A 24,284-nucleotide genomic window follows, 5' to 3' on the forward strand; every position below is an offset into this window, starting at 1 on the left:
GGGTTTAGTAGTACAACAAAGTTTGAGGCACATGTGGTGTTAGTTTGGATAACCGATAAAGAACAATAGATGGACAACTTTTTTTGCCACAGCAATTAGTACAGAAGTAACTTACTGTTTTTTAAGATTTTGAACGCTTGCAAACAAGAGCAATCAACTTTGACCAGAAAGAATGAAAAAAAAATACTTTGAGCAAAGTGAGCTTGGTCTGATGTCCTTGAAGGCATCACTAGTCCCTGCTTTAGAATCATGCACAATCACGTTTGCACCTGATACCTGTTAGTTTTGGTTTAGAAAGTACATTCAAATGAAGCCTTTCAAAACTACTTTTTGTCTCAGACGAATCTCTCTGGTCTCAAAACAAAACAAAACTGTCACCAAACCTTATCCTTAGCATATATACACTTTCACACCACCACAAGTCTTTTTTTTTGGCGCTTCACGTGTATGTTTTTCATAAACAAATTTACAAATTAAAAGAAAAAAAAAGAGTAAAAGGAACGGTTGGGATACAAACTCATAAGCTAGCTGGAACGTGATTTGCCCATCTAAAGGAAATTTCAATTTTGTTCATATCCAAATAGACGCTGACTAAACATGTTGAAGAAAGTACCTCAAGAGAACACAGAGAAACCTTCTCCTTGCCGACCATGGAAGCTACTACTGTCTTCACTTCACTATACGTTTCCAATTTACCAAAACCAAAGGCTATCTTCAACCTGACTCCACCTGATCTATCTTCGTCTTCTTGTTGGCTCTGTAATTCACAATCCAAGCGAATCACGAAACTGAGACTTAATGAATCGAATCATGGAGTTCTTCGTCTTCATGCTCTGTTTCACAACGAGGAGGCTCCAGGTCAAAGCGATGATAACTTAGCAGGAAACAATGGGTTTGGTCTTTTACCAGCGGATATGTTCTCTTTGTCTCAGGTATGTTTACTCCTCTCCTCTAGTTTTGTCACGTTATGCAGGAAGCTTTGTGAAGTATTGATCCTTTATGAAGGAAAAGGTTGGAAGTAGTCTAAGTGGTGAAAATGAGAGTCATAAGATAATCGATGTGGAGACATCTCTTGCATTTCCTCCTCATGGTGGAGGAACTCGAGCAGCGCTGTTTCGGACCCCGATTTCTGGTGGTGTTCAGAACGCAACCTCTGCTCATGGTTTACCTCCACCTGCTCTAGCTGTTAGGAACTTGATGGAGCAGGTAAAAGGTTTATTACATCATTTCAACTCTTCTTTGCTTTCTTCTTATGGTTGATTAGAAAAGATGATAAGTTTCTTGTATCTATTTTGGTGTTTATGATTTTGAAGGCCAGGTTTGCTCATCTGTGCACAGTGATGTCTAAAATGCACCATCGCAGAGAAGGCTGCCCCTTCGGATCTTTGGTAGATTTTGCACCTGATCCTGTGGGACGTAAGTCTTTTTCTCCTTGACTATATATATCTCTCTCTCTTTGTATGTTTAGTGTTTTGAATGCATATTCTACTTTTGTTTCTAGACCCTATCTTTTCATTTTCACCCTTGGCTATTCACACTCGGAATATCTTAGCTGAACCTAGATGCACCCTCGTTGTTCAGGTAAACATGATCCATCATGCTTTTTACCTAGCTACTTTTGCTTGCTCTTTAAGTCTTTCCATTTAGTCTTCACGGCTTGCTCTCTAAGTCATCTTTAATATTAGACAAACATGTTGGCACTCTTCCATTTTCTATCTTCTTTGAAGGTGGATTTGTTTTTTCAGATACCCGGATGGAATTGCTTATCAAATGCAAGAGCTACATTATTCGGCTATGTCTATCCATTGCCAGAAAATGAGCAAGTCAGTGTCTCGGTTTAATCACATTGGTTGAGTAATATATGAAATGTTTCTACTTGTTTCATAAATTTCTCTTGTTCTCGATTTCCAGGAATGGGCTCATAAGCAGTATATGGCTAAGCATCACCAAGGGCCTTCCCAACAATGGGGAAACTTTCACTATTTTAGAATGCAGAACATAAGGTTTCTGTATTTTATTCATATTTAGCCACACACCATAGTGTAAATATCAAAACAATCTTGATGAATTTGTTTTCTCAGTGATATATATTTCATTGGAGGTTTTGGCACTGTTGCGTGGATCAATGTCAATGAGTACGAGGCACTTCAGCCAGATAAGATAGCCGCCGATGGGGGCGAGCAAAACCTTAAGGTGAGTTTTTACTTAGCTTAAGCCCTTTAATGATTGATCTTACTTAGTAACTCAAAGTAGAGTTTTGGTATATCTCTACATGGTTTAGGAACTAAATGCCATCTTCTCAAAGCCACTTAGAGAGTTATTATCTACTGAATCTGAGGTAGACGATGCTGCTATCATTTCTGTAGACAGCAAAGGGATCGACATAAGAGTTCGTCAAGGTGCTAAGGTAATCTCTTATATATAACCTTTTTATAATGATTCTACAACAGAGGGAGTTCATGTGTGTATCAATTTGTTACACTTGTGTAGTTTAACATACAAAGGCTAGCCTTTGAGGAAAGTCTTGGTGTAGAGACCTTAGAAGACGCCAAATCTGCACTAAGGAAAGTGATAGAGAAGGGAAAGGTGCACAATTTGTAGATATAACCTCAGATTTGCTGATCTTGTAGTAGTTAATGTGGACAATAAAACATGGATTAATTATCTTCTGGATCGGTTGTTATCAATACTATTAAAAGAGAAGGAGTCTTAAAAAATCTACGTATGAAAGTTGTTTGGATCCTTTCATTTTTTAGTCCAACCTATGATATAAAACCAAATATCATAACATGCATTTATTAGAGCAACAACTTAAAACTTATTATATTTTAATAAATAACCCACGATTTCAAACAATTATTATAACGACAATTGTTATCCTTTTACATTTTAGCAACCCACATTATTTCAATCACACGAATGTACAAGATATCTTGACTTTTAAAACATTTAATTTAAATTCTTGACTCCTGAAAATTTGATTTAAAATATATCAAATGTTTCATATGTTAGTTTAGTTATACCAATATCCTTTAATATTTCTACATTATATCAAAAGAGATAAAATGTTTCGAAACATAGGGTTCATGTTTGGATCTGCGGGTCTGGGTTCTTCGGATCCTAAACGTTTGACATAGCTAAATATATTTTAAAATCTGTAGTTTAAATTAGGGTCGGTTCTTTTTGGTTCCAAATTGGTTCGGACTCATAATTCAAATATCTGTAAAATAAATTTAATTTTTGAATACATAACAGGTTCAGATTGGTTTGATTATTAGAATTAAAAAAAACACGAAATATCCAAAACACAAAAAAGACTTGAAACACAAAAATACCTGAAATACAAACAAATACCTGAAAAATAGTCATATACTCAAAATACCCAAAATTTTACCCGTAAACATAATCCAGAGAACCGAAAACACCCAAAATTTTAGTAACCCAAAATATATTTCTCTAAAATAGAAATTTTACCCATAACCCCAAACTTTAACCGAAAACCCGAACCAGAAACTTAAAAATATCTGTAATGCCGAAAACATATATGAAATACCCAAACATACCTAATATACACAAATCATTCCATGTACTTTGGGTACCCGATCGAGTCTCGGATATGACCCAAACTGGAACAAAGATTCGCGGTCCAAAAAGATATTGAATAGGTACTTGGCCCATGACTCTGACCCAAACTGCACCTGTATTTTCGGGTTGGTTTCGAATTTAGTTTTTCAGGTCCGACAAACTGTGGAATCGTATGAAACAATTAGATGAAAATGTACAGAAAAATCTGAAATAATAATGTATAACAATCTCAAAACATTAATTCATATAAAACGTTTTTATAATCCAAAAAAGCGCGGGTCAAAATATAGTTTTAATTATTATCTACTCTGGATCGGTAGATTATGCTACAACATATTATCATATATTGTTTATGTCATATTGTAAAAGAATATGGATTCATATGTTGTTTTCCTTGTTTGGATTTGCCCATAACGCCTAAGATGAATTAGCTTATCTTGAAATAAATTAGTTAGAGATTATGAAGGCACTAGTCTCTAAATTTTTTATAATTCCCTATATAAGTATATATTAATTCTGGAGCATTACAACATGTTTTCGTAGTCACGTGTCATCATTACGATGATTCTTATAATTTTTAGAAAAATAAGTTGGTCCATATAAATATATATAAAACGTTTTATTAAACTAACTATCAAATTGATTAGTAATGTACAAAAGAATATTCTCAATTCTTTCCTTAAATAAAAGCTACAGAATTACGTAATTTGATTAACATATATATATAAATTAATGATTATGAATAATAATACATACTTTATAACATTTTTGGATCTTTTTTTTAATTTTATATTATTAAAATAAATTAAACAATCACATTAAACATATAATAAAAAATTAGATTTTTTTCTTATATGTTATATTTTGAATTTTTTAAAATAACTATAAATTACTAAAGTGATAAAATAAACCATTCCAAACGTTCATTTTTAAGGGTAAATAGTTTGATGTTATCCACATGATTCTTTTTTGTGTTGGACCAAAAGATCAACGAGTTGTGCCAAATCGAAAGGACAATGTTATGATTTCTCTCTTTACATTGTTTCTCTTCTTTCTCCTTCGTCATTGATTTCATTGATCCATTTGGAAGTTTGGTTTTGTCATAGTTTGTAATCAGTAATATCTTCTCTTCGCATGGAAGACTAGTGATAATACACCTCAAAAATGATTATGGTGTTGTCAACTTTCTTACTATTCTAACTTATCGGTACAATAGTTTTTAAGATTGATATCTCTTTAAGACTTTTTTTTTATCTCTTTAAGATTTTATTGGAAACTTATTATAATGTTTACAATATTTTGGTTGGTTGTTGATGCATTACCTAACCCCTACCGTGTGTATGAATTTTTTTACTTCTTTGTATCCAATAATACTACAAAACCATGCATTGCATGTAGTACCATCCTCAATGACGTTATGGACACCGTTACCAGTCTGAAGACCAGGTTTGGATTTGCCGTTTACTCTCGTCTGAACCTCATCCTGAAGCTTATGTGGTCTATTTGGTTATTTATTGGTTGATGTTTTATCTTTGATCATTTTGGTGGTTCCTCGGAACCAAAACCTTTGATTATCGTGTTTACTAGCATTTTGATATAATATGTCTATTTTGTTTGTTATTAATACCGGTTCTGAATCTAACAAATTTCTTTATTTGGAATGAAAAATAATAGGCTTCAATTGGCGACCACATTTTAGGAAAATAATGATGATAAAATGAAAAATATGTTGGAACTCGTTTTTGACAAAATGGTTTTAGATCATTTTTGGTAAGTTTCCGAGCGAAGACGTTCGTCGGAATAACCGGATGTTGGACACTATGAAGTAGTATACCTTTTTTTTTGATCAAACAAGCAATGCATTAACTAGAAGGGTTCTACCCACCATGAAGGAGGTTTCTTACAAACTGAGCGAGAGCTGATTTTGCCACAGAATCAGCCTCCGAATTAAAGTTGCGAGAAATGAAAGCAAAAGAAATGACATCAAAAGAGGACATAAAGTGATAGATTTCAAACATGATACCAAACAGTTCAGGTTGGCACCCTCTCGTCTTCAATAGTTTGATCAGAGATAAGGAATCAGATAGAACCGCTAGGGATCGGACGTTTGAATAAAACGCAAGAGCAACCGCTCGGTGGACAGCAATGGCTTCGGCCATGAGAGCTGATGATACGTGACTATGAGAATCAGATATGCTGGGGAGACTAACCGCAGCATTACCGCTGAAAATTCTTCCAATACCGCACTTCCTTGAGCTACTGTCCCAAGCCACATCCACTTTGCATATTAAGACTTCGGTTTGCATAGGCGGTGGGGGACAGGGGGAACGTTGGTTTGGGCGAATGGAGGATGGATGAGGAGATGATGACATTCTGGTATTAGCTTGCGCTTCACTCCACTCCTTGGCGTCTTTAATGCTCTTAAGTGCAATCTCTTGAGTTGTGAAGACCCTGTTCTCAAAAACAAGTTTATTTCTAGCTTTCCACAAATTCCACAAAACCCAAGGCCACAAAGGAGAAGTTAATCCTGTCGGAGGCAATGGGATAAAGTTACTTCCCTGTTTTATCAACTCTGAGACTGAAGGAAGTAGGCTTGAAGGTGTATGCTGTGTCGGAATGAGTCGCCACACTTCCTCTGCTATTGGGCACGTAAGAAAACGTGAAGGTCGTCTTCATGTGATCCACATGTTTTACAGTTGAAGCTTGGAACTCCTCTCTTCTCAAGATTGGCGCTTACTGGGATGGCTTTCCTCACCACCCGCCATAGGAATTCCTTGAGTTTTAGAACCGTTTTCACATTCCAAATGTGTGATAACCAATTGACTGGCTCATTCCCTAAAGATAGGGGTTATTCTCTCTGCATTCCCACACCATAGCCTATCTTTGTGGAGTAGGTGCCTGATTTTTCCGGTAGCCATAACAAAGTATCTTCCACTGGTGTTGGAGCTAGTTTTTATTTGCAAAATAGTGTCCTCATACTGAGGTAAAAGAACTCTGATCTTGTCCAGTTCCCATTTGTTAGTTAGCGGGCAGAGCAGGTCGCTAACCATTAGAGATTTGTTTTCTAAGGTGACTGGACCCATCGGTTGAGAAGGGGTTTTGAAAGAAAGCCAAGGTGAGTTCCAAACACTGATTTTTTCGCCGTTTCCCACTGCCCAACTGAGACCATGTCTGAGAATACTCCTTCCTGCTAAAACACTCCTCCAGCCATGGGAGGCTGAGACCGGGATAGGACACTCCATAAACGAGGAGTTATGCGCATATTTTTCTAATAGCACACGTCCAAGAAGGGAGTGGGGTTCCTTTAGAAGCCTCCAGCCAATTTTTTCAAGCAGCGCGTCATTGAACGTTTCTATGTCTCGGAAACCAAGCCCCCCTGCGTACTTCGGGTAGAGCCATAGTGTCCCAAGAAACCCAACACATCTTCCTTTTCTCCGGATTTGAATCCCACCAGAAACGAGTAAGCAGTGACTGCATTTGTTTACACAGAGAAAGTGTGAGTTTGAACCAGGACATTGTGTGGCACGGCATGGCGGCTAGTACAGATTTGAGCATAACATGCTTCCCTGCTCCGGAGAGGAACTTAGCAGTCCAGCTATGCGATTTTTGACGAATCCTATCCAAGATCGAAGCAAAAATGTCTCGCTTCCTTCGGCCAAACTTCTCAGGGAGACCGAGATATTTACCCACACCTCCTTCTAAGTATATCTCCAATGTTTGCTTGGCCCTGTCTCGAGTGGAATCAGGTGATTTTGCCGAGAAGGTGATAGCTGATTTCTGTGGGTTGATCCGTTGGCCCGAGACTGATTCATAGAGAGATAAGATCTTCTTGAGGGCTTCGACACAAGCTGGTTTTGTTTAGCAAAAGAACATGGTGCCGTCGGCAAACAATAGGTGATTGATTGGTGGACTGTTATGCGAGACACTTCCTCCCGGCAGTGACCCGTCTGCTTGTCCTTTAGCGCACAGGGCTGATAGAACTTCAGTACGAAGTATGAAGATATGAGGAGATAGTGGGTCGCCTTGACATAGGCCTCGAGTCGGCTTCACGAGCCCCTGCGGAGAGCCATTGATCAGGAAAGAATATGAAACTGATTCTATGCACAACATGATCCACGTTATCCAGATTGGATCAAATCCGAGTAGCTTTAACACCTCTTTAACAAAGCTCCATTCAATCCTATCGTAGGCTTTGCTCATGTCTGTTTTCACAGCCATTGTGCATCTCTTCGTAGCCTCTGACGTCCGTAGGTAATGGAGAGTCTCATGTGTAATGAGAACGTTATCAGAAATCGATCGTCCCAACACAAAAGCTGACTGGGTATCGGAGATAAGAACCGGTAAAAGCGGCTTAAGTCTTCGAGTAATTAGCTTGGCTATGATCTTATAGTGAGTGTTACATAAGGCAATGGGTCTATAGTCAGCAACTGAGCGAGGGCCAGTGATCTTGGGAATGAGCCTAATGTGAGTTTCGTTCTGTTGCGGGTGAAGAGAGCTTGAAGTGAAGAAATTCCGAACATCCCTTATCACATCCGCACCCACTATATTCCAATAAGACTGGTAGAAAGTAGCTGAGAAGCCATCGGAGCCTGGAGCTTTGTTACCGTTTATGGACATAACAGCTTCCCTATTTTCCGAATCACTCGGTATGCAGTTAGCATTCTGTTCATATCCGGAGATACCTTTTTACGGAGAAGGCCTTGAATCTGCACAAATGAGTCATTGCCGTTGGTCTTGAAGATTGAAATAATCAGAGATCACTCTAGTAATGTCCTGCTCCTCATATACTGCTCCACCTTGTGCATCCTCAAGCACTGGAATGGAATTTATTACTCTTCTCGTTCTGGTGGCAGCATGAAAGAAACCAGTATTCCTGTCTCCTTGTTTGAGCCATTGGATTCTACTTCTTTGTGGCCAAAACTGCTCCTCAGCTAGGTAAGCATTGCGAAGTGAAGCATTAATCTCGTCGATTATGTTCTGGTCTGGAGTATCGCACGAGAGAGCCACCTCAAGTGCTTCTTGGTTACGTTTGATGGAGAGATTGCTCTGCTCCTGTTGCTCCTTTGACCACTTGATAATCCCTCTCCTAACATCATTTAGCTTCTGAATTACTGAGTCTAGAGGAGAGTGGTGCCAAGCTTTGTCTATGAGTTGTGTAACTTCAGGCTGCTCAGTAAGGGATCTGTTGAAGCGGAAAATGCCTCGCTTTCGTTTTCTATCTGAGTTGAAGTAGGTTAGTAGTGGTCTATGGTCTGATCCCTCAAACCTCAAGTATCGGCATCGCCCCAATGGGAAAGATTCAGACCATGCGCAGTTTCCCATAGAGCGATCCAACCTAGATTTGATGAAATGTGTATGTCTGTTCCCGTGCCAAGATAGTTGCTCTCCCGTGTGTTTTAGATCCCACAATCCATTTTGTGCCACAAAGGATCTAAAGGCCGTGAAGGAGCCTTCAAAACGCACCGGACCTCCCACTTTTTCCGCCTTGTTTAAGATATCGTTGAAGTCACCCGTAAGCAACCACGAAGAGTCTCTTCCTTGCCCCACTGTATTTAGTTTCTGCCAGTAGGAAGGTCTATCTTCAGTTGCAGGGGCTCCATACACAAAAGAAACGAAGGTGGTGACTCCCTTGTGCAATATTCTTGTGTCCACCAGATTGGGAGATGATTCTAGTATGGTGATATCAGTGTCATCATTCCAGAATAAAGAGAGACCACCACTAAGCCCTACGTGCGGTATCGAAAAATAATGGACAAAGTGAACACTTTGGAGTTTAAGCTTTATAAATTCATCATCATTCTTTGTTTCCATTAGGAACATTACATTAGGAGCCATTTTCTTATGGATCTCCTTGATACACCGGATTGTAAGGACGTTTCCAAGTCCTTGACAATTCCAGCTTAATATAACTAAGGAAGAGAGTGTTGATGGGGCCGAAAATCCACCCCATTTCTAAGAATGAAATATATTTTTTGAAATTGCTTTATATTCATTTAAATCTAAAGGAGTTATAGATCAATCTTTCTAAACTCTTAAGAGATGTTGAATGCAAATATGCATATTTTTGAGTTATTCAAGAAATGTGGGGGAAGCTTTGCTTACCATATAAAGTTATTGGCAAGAGGCCAAATGAACTTAGTGATAGTTATTACAATATGATTTTTTTTTTAAGAAAAAAAATCAGTGTCATACACTGAGTTTTGTGTATAATGATTAATTGTATCTGGAAAAAGATGATAAAAATCATTAGACAATTGATCTAGACAAATCTCAAGAGATTATGTTCACTGTGATGACAACCTAGGATCCTTTTATTAAAGGTGTGTCATGAGATAAAGTTGTTATATCATCTAAAGGAATGGGTAGCCTTTGAATTAAGATGAGGTTTGGCGGTAACTCTATCTAACTGACTGGAGATCCCAAGAAATAGGTTCAAGGAGAACTAAATCTGCCCTAAGCACTGTAAGACTTCGGTCTATACCCAGTTCCTATGATGATTAAACAATGCTACATGTAAGGAATTAGAGGATAAGCATTTTCTTTGAATGATTTGTGTCCATTGTTTTGAGATATGAATGAAGTAGTACATGATACTCCTCTAAACAAAATTAATGGCAAATCACCTTGTGAGTGTGAAATGGGGCCGTTTCTAGGAGAATGAGGGAAATGCTATATTCTCCAAGTTCACCCATGATTAACCAGGACTGTTCACGGCCAAAATGAACACAACAGAGAACCTAGTTATGTGAGAGAATGAAGCTGTGTTATAGCTATTGTCTAGGTTTACACCAAACCCGGGAGGTTCAAGACATCATGGCCACCTCCTGGCCGAGTAAATTCGATAGCTATTAACAATGACTGGTTCTCGCAGGCTACCCCGAAGTATGCATTTATGACTTGGTTGGCTAACCTGAACAGATTGTCTACGATGGATAGGATTGCTCGGTGGAGTCAAGGAGTGGACACTACTTGTGTGCTTTGTAAGAATCACCGGAAGATAGGGATCATTTGTTCTTTGAGTGTGCCTATTCATCTCAAGTTTGGGAAAGTCTCAGCAGAGGAATCATGGGGACCTCCTTTACAAACTCTCGGTCTGATATATTGCAACTAATCGTTGGAAGATCTATGGAAAAGAAGCTACTCTTTTGTCTCCGATACACCTTTCAGATTGCAATTCATGCACTGTGGCGTGAAAGAAATAAAATCAGGCATGGAGAAAAAATGTTGCCGTTGACAATCTTGAAGAAAATGCTGGATAAGGGAGTGAGAAGCAAGCTGAGTCAGTTGAGATCAAAGAGAGTGAAGGGAATGGAAGATACATTACAAGTATTGGTACAAGAGGGTGATAGTTTAAAGGAGTAATTTCAGTACATAAATTAGATTAAAGGATGCACTTTTGATGTATAAAGGTCTTTTTTGATGAATAAAATTTAACATTCATTCAAAAAAAAAATGACTGGTTCAAGGCTGAAAAATTGCTACCAACTCATCATGCAGTGGATTTTTCGTTTGTACTCTCAAAAGTCCTTAGGTCGAGTCTTGTCTAGGAACTCAAGTTTGTCGAGTCGTTAGTGTCTAGAATCATTTCTATTTATGTGAGGATTGTTGGAACTCGTTTTTGACGAAATGGTTTTAGATCATTTTTGGTAAATTTCCGAGCGAAGACGTTCGTCGGAATAACCGGATGTTGGACACTATGAAGTAGTGTACTATATGTCAAAATCGGAGTTGGTTTTTGAATGAGAAATGGAGGTCCAAAGTGAGTATTTACAAAAGCTTTTATAGCTTTTAAATTTAGCTAAATATACAAATTAGCAAATGGTACATTTTGGATATTGAGTTTGAATTTGGATTTGAATTTGCTAGTTGGATTTATATCTAGTATTTATTCATACAAATCACATTCATATAATAATTTTTATATTCTTAAATATAAAATTTATTTACCCATTGGAAATTATTTTGTTGCTTTTGACCGGTCAATAGATGGTCAACTGAACAAAATCAGTTTCGTAGAGTAACGTTATCTCATTATTAGTTATGTGAATCATAATGACAATTGATTTGTTACTGAATACTCCATAACGCCCACAAGTGCGTTTCAAAATCATGTGTGCTCTCGCTCAGAAAAATACATTTACGAACAATCTACAAAGAGAAACTTTTTCTCCCACTTAGAATAGTGATGTTTTATTTTATTTTTATTGAGTCTGAGTACATTATGTTCGAAAGATTCTATTTTTTTGGTGATGGTAAACGGAAACAATGATGCAGTTGTATCCTGGGAATCTGAGCGCTATAAAACCGTCACACTACGGAACGTTTAAAGATTTAAGGAAAGAAATTAACCATCTCGACTCTACAATTCTTTTTTATTCTTATATTTTGGTATTGTAATTTTAATTTATGTTGTTATTATTTTTAAACAAATATCAATTGTCCTACGGCAGTGAAATAAGGTTCCTACAAAATAATAGGCTTCAATTGAAAATTTTATCTGACTTTTAACAAATGGATCTCACTATATTCATCTATTTTTCTCATTTGTGGAGGAACTCATGAGAAAATATTTCCTTCGATAAGGAACAAGTGGGAAAAACCGTTAATTTTTTTTTAAAATGGTAAAATAAAATTTTATATGATTCAAAAGTTGGCGCAAGAAACTAACAAAATATTCATTCATCAACATCCAGCCTCAGGTTAATCTTATACTATACAAAAAATAAAAAGAAACAATAAAGTTCAAACTTGTCTTTTCAATCTCATGATTATCCCACTGACTATATATAAATAGTTAACTATTCTTGCTGTGTACAAAGTCAGATAGAAAAAATGGTATAAAAAACAGAAATAGAGTTTGAGAGGTATTTCATTGAGTTATAAGATAAGTTTATAAGTTTATATCTCTTTTTGATTTTAAATTTGCTTACTCTATTTTACAGAATCATGACAAGTTCTCGTGGTTTCAATGTACGTGTATATTGATGGTAATTTATATTTATTAAATTATGAAAACATCTATTCATATGTTAGTTTACCTATGTTTACTAATTGTTCAATTCTTTCTTACGATTTGTTCTTCTGTAGTCAATATTTTTTTTTCAGTTCAGTTATTTAAAGGCTAAAGCCTAAACAGGCAGGCCCATAGGGCTCAATTTACCACTGGCATAAATATCTAATAGGTAGAAGAAGAAGAAGCTTCCGTTCCAAACACACGAATTGTTTCTGTAGTAGATTTGGAGGGGAAGTGAATTTGAGGGATTGTTTGATGTCTTTGGTATCTGGATATGACACCGACGACTAGGCTGTTGATACCATTGGAGGAAGATGAGTTAGTCTTCTATCTTCTCTACAGAGAGAGGAAGAAGACGATTCCAAGTTACACTTGGATCCTCAGTACATTATCAAGTAGCATCTGGGATAAAGTTGCTTCCTAATATATGAAGTAGTTCAAAATGCAGAGTCTGCGATTGCTCAACTAGAAAAGAGATGATAATATGATGCTAGCTGAAAACGGTTGGAACCAAAAAAATTGCAGAAGTTCTGAGCCATTGGACTGTGATTCCAGTGACAAGCCTTTTCCAGACTGAGAAGGAAAGGTTGATTGGTCTTTGCTGATATGTTGCAGAAGAGGGCTGTCAGTTGTGGGACAAGAACAAGTTGTGAATGCAGTTTCTGAGGCGCTTTTGATGTTAAGGGCATGACTTGGAAGACCACAATTGATTGTATCTTTAAGGGGTTATAGTAAGAAGAAACATCTGATTCTCATCTGTTTATATTTCACGTCATACGGATTAACCGTATATTCAGGGACATATTTCACTTGGAACAATACGGCGTCGGCTAATGATTTTGATCATCAGAAAAACTTGATGCTGCAGCAAGTATTGGTCTCTAGCTTGAGACTGGGTTATAGCACAAACGTGTTTGGTTCAAACCAGGCTGTGGGTCATTGGTTTCGGGTTGTTCAAGGATTTGCAACAATGATTTGCTTGACAAAATTCATCATCATATGGGTTGAAGAGAAGATAATTTTGATCATTATTTGATATTGGATCTAGTTGGATTTATATATTTTGAATTTGCCTTTTCCTTCTGCCACAAACTGTTAAAACCTCTTCCATCGATTTTTTTTTTTTTTTGAGATTAACGTGAAAGTCATTTGTAAAAAAAGAGGAAACCGTGACTTGGAGAAAAAAAAGTTTTACGGTTGAAACCAGGTTCTAGTAACTGGTTGCAGTTAGTGGTCGGATTTTTGGTTCAATTAGAGGTAATCAAAATTCTAATTTGTTAATTGATTCAGGATGAAAAAAGTCTGTCACTCCTTAGAGGTATGTCATCACATACATTAAAACCTGCTGCCAGATAGCAGTTAGTTTTGTTATAAGTTTTAAACTCTGCAACGAAGCATACTTATTCGAAAAGTTTGATGTTTATAAATGAAAAATGTAAGTCTGCTACTTTAGCAACACGAAAATCTGCCAAATTATAAAAGTCTACGAGAAAAATTTACATGCAAGTATAAAAATCTCTTAATTTTTATAAACCTGCTATCATAAGGCAAAAGTCTGCCATTATAAATCTTCCAACATAAAACAAATCTGCGAACGTAATTAAATCTACCATTATGTGCAATAGACTTTTTACCGAAAGTCTGTTATGATATAAAGTATGCTGCAATAAGTCTGCGTGAAGAAGTAAATCTGTTTGACATTAATAAATCTGCCATCAAGTGTCACAGATTTTTTACTGCAAATTTATTTAACTGTTTCGAAAATAATTTTTTTTTATGATGCGGTAAAAAAATATTAATGGCATTTTCTGTAAATATATTTTTTGTTAACAAAAGAAATAAGGACATTATGGTTATACAAAACAGTTTAGTAATTAAAAAAAAATTATAAGTTACTCTAGTAATAATAGCATGATTTGGTGTGATAAAATGAAATATAATAGGCTTCAATTGAAAATTTTATCTGACTTTTAACAAATGGATCCCACTATATTCATCTATTTTCCTCATTTGTGGAGGAACTCATGAAAAAATATTTCCTCTTCTAAATTCGATAAGGAACAAGTGAAAAAAACTATTTAAATTTTTTTAAAGTCATAAAATAAATTTTTATATGATTCAAAAGTTGGCGCAAGAAACTAACAAAATATTCATTCATCAACATCCAGCCTCAGGTTAATCTTATACTATACAAAAAATAAAAAGAAACAATAAAGTTCAAACTTGTCTTTTCAATCTCATGATTATCCCACTAACTATATATAATAGTTAACTATTCTTGCTGTGTACAAAGTCAGATAGAAAAAATCGTATAAAAAACAGAAATAGAGTTTGAGAGGTATTTCATTGAGTTATAAGATAAGTTTATAAGTTTATATCTCTTTTTGATTTTAATTTTGCTTACTCTATTTAACAGAATCAGGACAAGTTCTCGTGGTTTCAATGTACATGTATATTGATGGTAATTTATATTTATTAAATTATGAAAACATCTATTTATATGTTAGTTTTCCTATGTTTACAATTTTTGTTTTTGTTCAATTTTTTTTTACGATATGTTCTTCTGTAGTCAATGTTTTTTTTCAGTTCAGTTATTTAAAGGCGAAAGCCCAAACAGGCAGGCCCAGGCCCATAGGGCTCAATTTACCACTGGCGTAAATATCTAATAGGTAGAAGAAGAAGAAGCTTCCGTCCCAAACACACGAATTGTTTCTGTAGTAGAAAAAAAACGGCGAGAGATTCGATTCGACATCTGACAGTTGCGGCGGAAGTAATGGCGAACATAGAATCCGAAGCAATCGATTTCGAGCCAGAGGAGGATGACCTCATGGACGAAGAAGAGGCTGGAGCAGCTGACGTTTCCCCACGCGCCGCTGGGCATCCGAGGCTTAGGTCAGCTATCGCCGGAGCAAACGGCGACTCGACGGATAGGAAGACCAAAGGCCGCGGCTTTCGCGAGGAGAGAGACTCCGATCGCCAGCGCCGCCTTTCCTCGCGCGATTTCGAGTCGCTAGGTTCCGATGGCGGTCCTGGCCCGCAGCGATGTAACTTCTCTCTCTCTCTCTCAATCTTTTACTCTTTTCTATTTTACTGTTGTCTATAATGCGAGTTTGCTTGCTTGATTGATTGATTGATTTGTGTCAGTGATTTGTTATAGGGTTTCGATTTGACCTAGAAACTTTGTTTATTAGACTGCTCAGTGATTGGTGACCTAGACAATTTGTTTATTAGATTGGTTTGGACTTAAACGTAGCTTGTGCAAGCATGAACAAGTGTAAAGTATGTTGCTTTACAATGGTTTGGAACTGTTGTTGATGGTTTCTTGTCTGTGTGTAGCTATTGAGGGGTGGATTATTTTGGTCACCGGAGTTCATGAGGAGGCACAAGAGGATGATCTATCGAATGCTTTTGGTGATTTTGGGGAGATTAAGAGTTTGCATCTCAATCTCGATCGCCGTACTGGTTTTGTCAAGGTATGTTGTTTGCTCCTTTTGTTCCTAGTAGTGCCTCGTGATGCTAGTTTAATAGCCTTTTTGCTTTTCTGTATTGTTATATTCTGTAGAGTGCAGTGTTTTGCTGTCTTAAATTTTTAATATGGATATCTGTGTAATACTTCATTTTGTGTTCTTCTTTAGGGCTATGCTTTGGTAGAATATGAGAAGAGTGAAGAAGCACAGAATGCTATCAAAGCAATGAATGGTGCTGAGCTTCTTACACAGAATGTCAGCGTTGACTGGGCCTTCAGCAGTGGACCCAATGCTGGATCTTACAGGAGAAAGAACTTGAGGTTTGTATCCTGTTCTCTTTTCTCATAACCAAGTAGTACTAGCTGTTTCCTGTTCTGGTGAGATGAAGTCGCGTGTTTACAAGTATCAAAGGTTACTAATTGAATACACATGCGAGTGAGAGAGAGTAGTCTTTTTTAACTTGGAGTTATCAAATCTTTCAGTTGTTGACAAAGTATGCGACTTTTCTCAAGTCATTTGACCTTATATCGTATAATCCTTTAATCATTGGGCAGGTCTGGGAGGTCACAACGTTCAAGAAGCCCGAGAAGACGTTTCTGATTGTATGATTTGGTTGGAGAGTTGTCTCCACATCTCTCTCAGTATCTCGGATTCTATCTCTTATCTTTAAGTTGCGAGTGTTTCAGCTCCTTATTTTTTTTGCTGGGTTGCATAAGTTTGGCTGTTTTGTACCTTGTGTAATCCTATGCATTGGCATAGGGTTGTTGGCGTTTGTAAACACCATGAGATATGTTTTAATGCTTCTGGTTTGGGAGAAGTTAGTTGAGTAAGAAGACGCTTTCATTTCATTATCATTACATCGTTTTCCTTAGCCGTATATAACATAAAGTCATCAAAAGGTTTGATGAGTAGAGTTTGTGTACTTGCTTGAAAACTCTTAACAGTATGCATGCTTTCTTGTAAGAATTCAACGGTATATGTTGTGCATGCAAAGCTCCAGAGTGTTGTCCAAAAAAAGAAAAGCAAGTACCACAGTTATCTATTTTCAATTGTTAAACCATATAACAAACATTGCACAAAAAAAACCATATAACAAAAACAGAATGCTTTATCTCAAAATAAAACCTTAATGACAACATAATTGAGTTTACCAAGAAAACTAATGTGTAGATGAATTTTCTTTTGTACTTAGCTTTCAATTTTAAATGCAAACCGTTGGATCATTAGTGCTTATTCTCCTTTAACATTATTCAAACAAAAAAGTCGTACTATATTTCTGTCTCATGTAAAATAGGATTGTGCCAAAGGCGTGTATGGGCGTTTGTTTGATATGACCATACCTTCGATTCAGTTGAATTTTAGAATCTGGGTTTCTATCTCTTTTCTGCAAATCTTAATCTCCCTTTTCTCTATACCAAAAGAGTCTAAATCGTACTAATACATCTACCAATTTTTTTTGTGAAAGTAGCTAATGCCGGCTGAGGAGAATGGGCAAAAGATGTCTTATGTCCCCCTATGCCTAACTCCAAATCTTAATAATTAAGTATTCCATTTTTTATATTTTATATTATTATTTTTAAATAATGTTATGTTCAAAGAGGTCCAAAAGTATTATACATATTTTTCATTAAAACTACAAAATATTACTAAAAATTAAAAGAATCTAGAAAATAACATTTTTAATGCTAAAAAAAATTCTTTAAGATCCATGACAATGTGTAGCTGCTTTGTCTAGTACAATTTTTTCGTCTGAAAAATCAATAAAACGATACACTAATAGATCTAGTTAGTGAGTAAATAGATCTATAGTTTTATGTTTGTATTAGACCATGATTATCGCATAAGCGATCCTTAGGTTTTTTTTTTTTTTTTTTGTTTTCTTAAAAACAAAAAAAATTAAAAATAAACCAATCGCGGACTGCCACGTGTCGGTAGGGCCTGCAAACATTGCCAAAACCCCCCAATTACCGATCTGGAAGTGATTTTTAAATTTTTTTGTGGGATCACGCGTCAGTGGAGCCCATATTTTGTCAAAAAATTCTCTATGGACCTTGGATCGTTGATGCTCTTAGATACTAAAAATATAGTTAGAGAGGTAGCAGCTAGCTAAAGAAACCCATAAATCAGGAAGATGGATAATAAATGGACAGACCAAAATGAAAATAATGAGCATAGTACAAATAGGGCAAATAACTATATCGGTGCCAACTACCACGCATTTACTTCCTTTCACTTTTCATTTAACACCTTGTGAAGGCTTCGTTGTGAACTTGTGACCTTCTCTTCCTTTATATCTCATCAAAATTATCAATAGCTATCTCTTGATTTGACTTATCTAGCAAATGTTCATTGGTGATCAGAATATTATTTCTTTATAGGTTTACAAAATGTTAAGATATCGTAACCTAAAAGTCTTATATGATGGTATGTTTGAACAAACAACAATTTTAGTAAAAAGAAGTGGACTGACAATTTTCATTTAATGAAATTAGAGAGAAAAGTTATCAGAATTTTATAGGTTTCAGGAACTTTTTTTTTTGTATTGGATACTGCGCATTCCGTTTCCGAAAATAAGATTTTTTAAATTATTTTTTTATTCCACAAAGAAAAGTTTTTTACATTGTTAAGAATAAAGTTATTGGAAAGTATATAATAAAGTTAAAAATAAATTAAATTATAAACATTTATTAAATTTTTAAAAAGCGTGAATATTTTAAAAAATTTTATTTTCGGAAACAGAGAGAAGTATAAAGTAATAACCATCCAAATATGATTTTTATAATAACTGTGGTTATTTGTTTCAAATCAAACTAAAACATCTCATAGGTAAAAATAATATAGATTCGGATGGTTAGATTTCATTTCACAAAAAGGCATTTGCTCTTGGTGTCGGAGTATCTTGTTAGGCAACGACATTAATTATCAAGAGCCGACATACTACAAAGTATTTGCAAGCTTTATATTCATACGTATTAGTATATGTCAATAGGTGGGTGGTTATTACATACACATGGACGATTTGTATATACTAGTATAAGAGACCCTCACAAGTCACAACTCTCACTATCTCACATTTAATGAGTAAATAAAACTATACTCTTGTTTACGTGTATACACATACGGTTATCATATTAAAGCCACCCATTAAATGTGATTAGTTGTTTGTTGATTGTTGCAATCACCTAAGAAAATCTTAGACCTACAAGATTAATCTCTTATCTTTATAACTCATTTTTCCAACCATTATAACAAAAAAACTTATATATCTCTCTCTCTCTCTTCTTCCATTTCACACACAAATGGAGTTGGACAGTGCGAGCAATGGCCGGCCTTCTCGTCCTCCTCCTCCACCGCCAGCACCGTCGATTGGTCGTGGAGCGTACTTGGCCTGGGAAGATTTGACGGTGGTTATACCTAACTTTAGTGGTGGTCCGACTCGAAGGTTGCTCGATGGACTAAACGGGTACGCTGAACCGGGTCGGATCATGGCCATTATGGGCCCTTCCGGATCCGGCAAGTCCACGCTTCTTGACTCTCTCGCAGGTTCGTTTTCCATTCTTTTTTGGTAATTACTAATTAGTGGGATATATTTGATCAGAGATATTAATAAACATGGTTACCAACTTACCTCAAAACTAATATTCTATTACCATGATTGTGTTTTCTTTTGTGAGTTAGATATATATCACTTCTGTTTATTATTTTTGCTGTAACATGAGATGTGTTCTTTAAAACATCGCAAGAAACGTGTAGATCTTCGTGTAAAAGATACATATAATATAAGATCTTAATTCGAATTTTAATTTAGCTTATGAATTATCGCATATATATAGGTAGACTAGCAAGAAACGTGATTATGACCGGTAATCTTCTATTGAACGGAAAGAAGGCAAGACTAGACTACGGCCTCGTCGTAAGTATTATTATTATTTGATTATTAAAATTACTATCCAAATTTAATTTAAAAGGTTTTTTTAATTTTTCTTACTAAAATAATGAATAGGCTTATGTAACACAAGAGGATGTATTGATGGGAACACTAACGGTGAGGGAGACAATAACATACTCAGCTCATCTAAGGCTTTCAAGTGGTTTGACCAAAGAAGAAGTCAACGGCATTGTTGAAGGAACAATCATTGAACTTGGTCTTCAAGATTGTGCAGACAGAGTCATAGGTAGCTGGCAGTCTCGAGGAGTGAGTGGTGGCGAGAGAAAACGCGTCAGCATTGCGTTAGAGATCTTAACGCGACCGCAGATTCTGTTCCTTGACGAACCCACAAGCGGTTTGGACAGTGCTTCTGCTTTCTTTGTGATTCAAGCGCTTAGGAACATCGCTAGAGATGGCGGCAGAACGGTTGTTTCATCGATTCATCAGCCTAGTAGCGAAGTTTTCGCTCTCTTTGATGATCTTTTCTTGCTCTCTAGTGGCGAGACTGTTTACTTTGGTGAATCCAAGTTTGCTGTTGAGGTAAAGAACAAGATTTTTCTTGAGTTTCAAGAATCGCGTTTGTCTGATCGCTAACACTAACGTTTTATTGTGTCTGCCAGTTCTTTGCTGAAGCAGGGTTTCCTTGCCCGAAGAAACGGAACCCTTCTGATCATTTTTTGAGATGTATAAACTCAGATTTTGATACCGTTACAGCTACACTCAAAGGATCTCAGAGGATACGGGTGAGAAATCTAAATCTTGAAACTTTGTGTCCAAGTCCTTTTTGTTTTGTTGATTCTATAAGTGACTGACTTCAAACTCAATGCTCTAGTATGGTATTTTTTAGGATTCGGAAAACCACCTTTAATAAGAAAGATAAACTTTCTAAAGGGAAAAGAATTATAAGGTTTTGAGTAGTATAAATAGGAATCTTAAGGATTGAGGTTTATTCATTCACACAATCAATAATAAACAGTAAAAACATAATTAATCGAGTTTTGTTCTCTAAGTTTCTTTTTTTTTTTTTTTTTTTTTGATTTATTTATTCGAGTTTATTAGTTTGCGGATTTTCTCAAGACTTTATCATTAATGCAGGAGACACCAGCTACATCAGATCCTTTGATGAATCTAGCAACATCTGAGATCAAAGCTAGACTTGTTGAGAACTACCGTCGCTCAGTCTATGCTAAATCTGCTAAATCTCGGATTCGTGAATTAGCTAGCATTGTAAGCAAAAACTGTTGTCAGTCCCATTTGATTCAAGAATGTAGACAAGTGTTTTCTTTATACATTTCTGTTTTTTTTTTTTTTTTTTTTTTGTAACAGGAAGGACATCATGAGATGGAAGTCAGAAAGGGAAGCGAAGCGAGCTGGTTTAAACAGCTAAGGACTTTGACAAAGAGATCGTTTGTGAACATGTGCCGCGATATTGGATACTACTGGTCAAGAATTGTGATCTACATTGTTGTATCCATCTGTGTTGGGACCATCTTTTACGATGTAGGACACAGCTACACATCGATCTTGGCACGGGTTTCTTGTGGTGGATTCATTACTGGTTTCATGACTTTCATGTCCATTGGAGGGTTTCCTTCTTTCATTGAAGAGATGAAAGTGTTCTACAAAGAGAGACTGAGTGGTTACTACGGCGTTTCGGTTTATATTATATCGAATTACGTCTCATCTTTCCCGTTCTTGGTCGCGATTTCAGGCATCACGGGGAGTATTACTTACAACATGGTGAAGTTCCGTCCAGGGTTCTCTCACTGGGCTTTCTTCTGTCTCAACATATTCTTCTCTGTCTCGGTCATTGAGAGTCTCATGATGGTTGTCGCTTCTCTCGTGCCAAACTTTTTGATGGGTCTCATTACAGGAGCTGGCATCATTGTAAGCAAACACCTTACCTCTGTTTCTGTTTGTTTGTTTCTTTCTTCTTTACAAGCTCATAAGAGGTGTGTTCTTGATTCTATTTTTGGTAGGGAATCATCATGATGACTTCTGGATTCTTCCGTCTACTTCCAGATCTTCCAAAAATTTTCTGGCGATACCCAATTTCGTTCATGAGTTATGGTTCTTGGGCTATTCAGGTACTCTCTTTGCTTTATTCTCAAGAAACATTCAATACAAATATTGAAGCCTTCAGCCTGTGAATATAATGAATCTAATATTGAAAAGAGTATGGTACATGAGCTATGAACATTTCATTTTATTGACAACTAGTTTTGATACGAAAACTCATGAATATATGAATAAAAAGGATTTGAATCGATGCATATTAAAGTTAATAAGTACATAGACCACTCTAGATTCACAGTTAAAACATTATACATGTCTTTCTTCTTCTCGTTTACTGTAGGGTGCATACAAGAACGATTTTCTTGGACTAGAGTTTGAGCCTATGTTTGCGGGAGAACCCAAGATGACAGGAGAGGAAGTTATACAGAAAATATTTGGAGTTAAAGTCACACATTCCAAGTGGTGGGACTTAGCAGCGATTGTTTTAATCCTTGTGTGTTACCGCATTCTCTTCTTCATAGTATTGAAACTTAAAGAAAGAGCAGAGCCGGCTTTGAAGGCGTTACAAGCAAAGAGAACGATGAGGAGTCTTAACAAGAGACCTTCTTTCAGGAAAATCCCGTCTCTATCTTCATTATCTTCAAGGAGACACCAAGCTCTACATTCACTTTCTTCTCAAGAAGGTCTTACCTCTCCAATCCATTAAAGACTATATCTATATATGTGTATACACTTTGTGGTTTCGATTTGTTTTGCACATACAATAGTTTCAACATTATCAATATGTATCAGCACCAGATGATTTATGATTCAGCATTGTTATTTTTCAGTATCATCATAATAATTTTAATTTGCTCTTATAAAAATAGACATGAGACATTTAGCTCAATATACACAAATTGATGCAATATTAAAAAACTATGAGTAGATTAGTCTACATTTTTTTTTTTTTGAATTGCTCTATTACCTCTACCTTTCCTCTTACACTCTCTTTACTCCTATTTTTTATCTAGGAAAAAAACATTTCATTCTTGTCCTTGAATGTCCGGAGGTTATGGGCTTAAAAGCCCGTATATTCTCTAGACCAAAGTCTGAACCATTCTATAAATCTTATATATTAAAACAGAAGTCATGACTTCTTTCATGTGTGATTTTTTAAGTTAGACTATCACTTAAAAATCTTACTAAATGTATTTTATTAAAACTAATAATATATAGAATCTTTAAAATAATTTAATCATAATATCTTTTGATATCTTTTCATTTTTATATAAAATTTTAACAAATTTGTTTTAAAAGATTTTTACAAGATCTTTATTTTCAAAATTATATTTAAATATTTTTACTAATTTCGAAATTTGTTTGAAATATTATTATACATTAACATATTCAGTTATCGTTTATAAAATAAAAAATAAAAAAATTCTATAATATTTTATCTATTATATAATCATAATCAATCATATTAAAAGAAATTATTATATTGAGCTAAATATAATAAAATTCTATTAAATTTATGAATTTTATTTTCGTAAGTATAAAATATTTATGTTCAAAAATAAAATCTAATACATTGGTAAGATGGGTTAACATTAGCAAACTATTTAATAAGTGTATAAAAATTAATATAATCTTAATCAATCATATTAAAATAAATTATCATATTGAGCTAAATATAATAAAATTGTATTAAATTTATAAATTTATGAATTTTAGTTTCGTAATATGTTCAAAAATAAAATCTAATACGTTGGTAAGATGAGTTAACATTAACAAACAATATAATACATGTATAAAAATTAACATGTATTTCTTCAAAGCTAATAATATAAAATCTTTGTAACTACTTTAATCATATATTTTCATTTTCATTTTAAATATAATGTATATTTATATATTATATTTTAAAAATTCTTATAAATCTGTGTAAAAATATTTTAACCATAACTTAATGTATTTTAAGTTATGATCTATAAAATGAAAAATAAATAAATTATATCCTATTTTATCTACTTTATAGTCATGATCATGTTAAAATACAATTATTATACTTAAATAAATATGATAAAAGTATATTCAACTGATAAATTTATAAATTTTATTTTCATAAATATAAACTATTTATTTTTAAAATATAATATGATGATACATGTCTAAAAATTAATATATGTTAGCAAACTATATAATACATGTCTAAAAATTAACATATGTTATACTTTTGTATATACAATAATATATTATCTAAAATGAATAAGCATAAAAAATATTAGTAAAA

General features: G+C 35.2%; 4 protein-coding genes across 5 annotated transcripts; 3 read left to right on the plus strand and 1 right to left on the minus strand.

Annotated features, from left to right (window-relative positions):
- The first annotated feature begins 553 nt into the window (after positions 1-553).
- LOC106296786 lies at positions 554-2,723 on the plus strand. Of its 2 annotated transcripts, none has more exons than XM_013733014.1 (9): positions 554-932; positions 1,012-1,206; positions 1,314-1,416; positions 1,502-1,581; positions 1,746-1,823; positions 1,912-2,003; positions 2,082-2,193; positions 2,282-2,407; positions 2,491-2,723. In XM_013733014.1, exons 1-9 carry the CDS (start codon positions 651-653, stop codon positions 2,599-2,601), a joined length of 1,179 nt encoding a protein of 392 aa, XP_013588468.1. In that variant the 5' UTR covers positions 554-650; the 3' UTR covers positions 2,602-2,723. The 2 variants fall into 2 exon arrangements, with proteins under 2 accessions (XP_013588468.1, XP_013588467.1); XM_013733013.1 differs by having other exon boundaries at positions 562-932; positions 1,006-1,206.
- Positions 2,724-5,462: 2,739 nt separating this feature from the next.
- Positions 5,463-6,261, minus strand: LOC106297463. Its single transcript, XM_013733697.1, has 2 exons — positions 6,140-6,261; positions 5,463-6,036 (listed from the first exon to the last, which is right to left on the minus strand). The coding sequence occupies exons 1-2, from the start codon at positions 6,259-6,261 to the stop codon at positions 5,463-5,465; spliced, it is 696 nt and encodes a 231-aa protein (XP_013589151.1).
- Positions 6,262-15,284: 9,023 nt separating this feature from the next.
- Positions 15,285-16,935, plus strand: LOC106298303 (RNA-binding protein 8A-B-like). The gene is made up of 4 exons (XM_013734405.1): positions 15,285-15,642; positions 15,935-16,071; positions 16,234-16,385; positions 16,620-16,935. Exons 1-4 carry the CDS (start codon positions 15,372-15,374, stop codon positions 16,663-16,665), a joined length of 606 nt encoding a protein of 201 aa, XP_013589859.1. The 5' UTR covers positions 15,285-15,371; the 3' UTR covers positions 16,666-16,935.
- Positions 16,936-19,302: 2,367 nt separating this feature from the next.
- On the plus strand, positions 19,303-22,844 carry LOC106300438 (ABC transporter G family member 12). The gene is made up of 8 exons (XM_013736578.1): positions 19,303-19,608; positions 19,899-19,978; positions 20,069-20,533; positions 20,614-20,736; positions 21,089-21,220; positions 21,320-21,880; positions 21,973-22,080; positions 22,350-22,844. The coding sequence occupies exons 1-8, from the start codon at positions 19,365-19,367 to the stop codon at positions 22,713-22,715; spliced, it is 2,079 nt and encodes a 692-aa protein (XP_013592032.1). The 5' UTR covers positions 19,303-19,364; the 3' UTR covers positions 22,716-22,844.
- Positions 22,845-24,284: the final 1,440 nt, after the last annotated feature.

This window comes from Brassica oleracea, chromosome C6 (assembly GCF_000695525.1).
Source record: "Brassica oleracea var. oleracea cultivar TO1000 chromosome C6, BOL, whole genome shotgun sequence".
NCBI classification, from domain to species: domain Eukaryota; kingdom Viridiplantae; phylum Streptophyta; class Magnoliopsida; order Brassicales; family Brassicaceae; genus Brassica; species Brassica oleracea.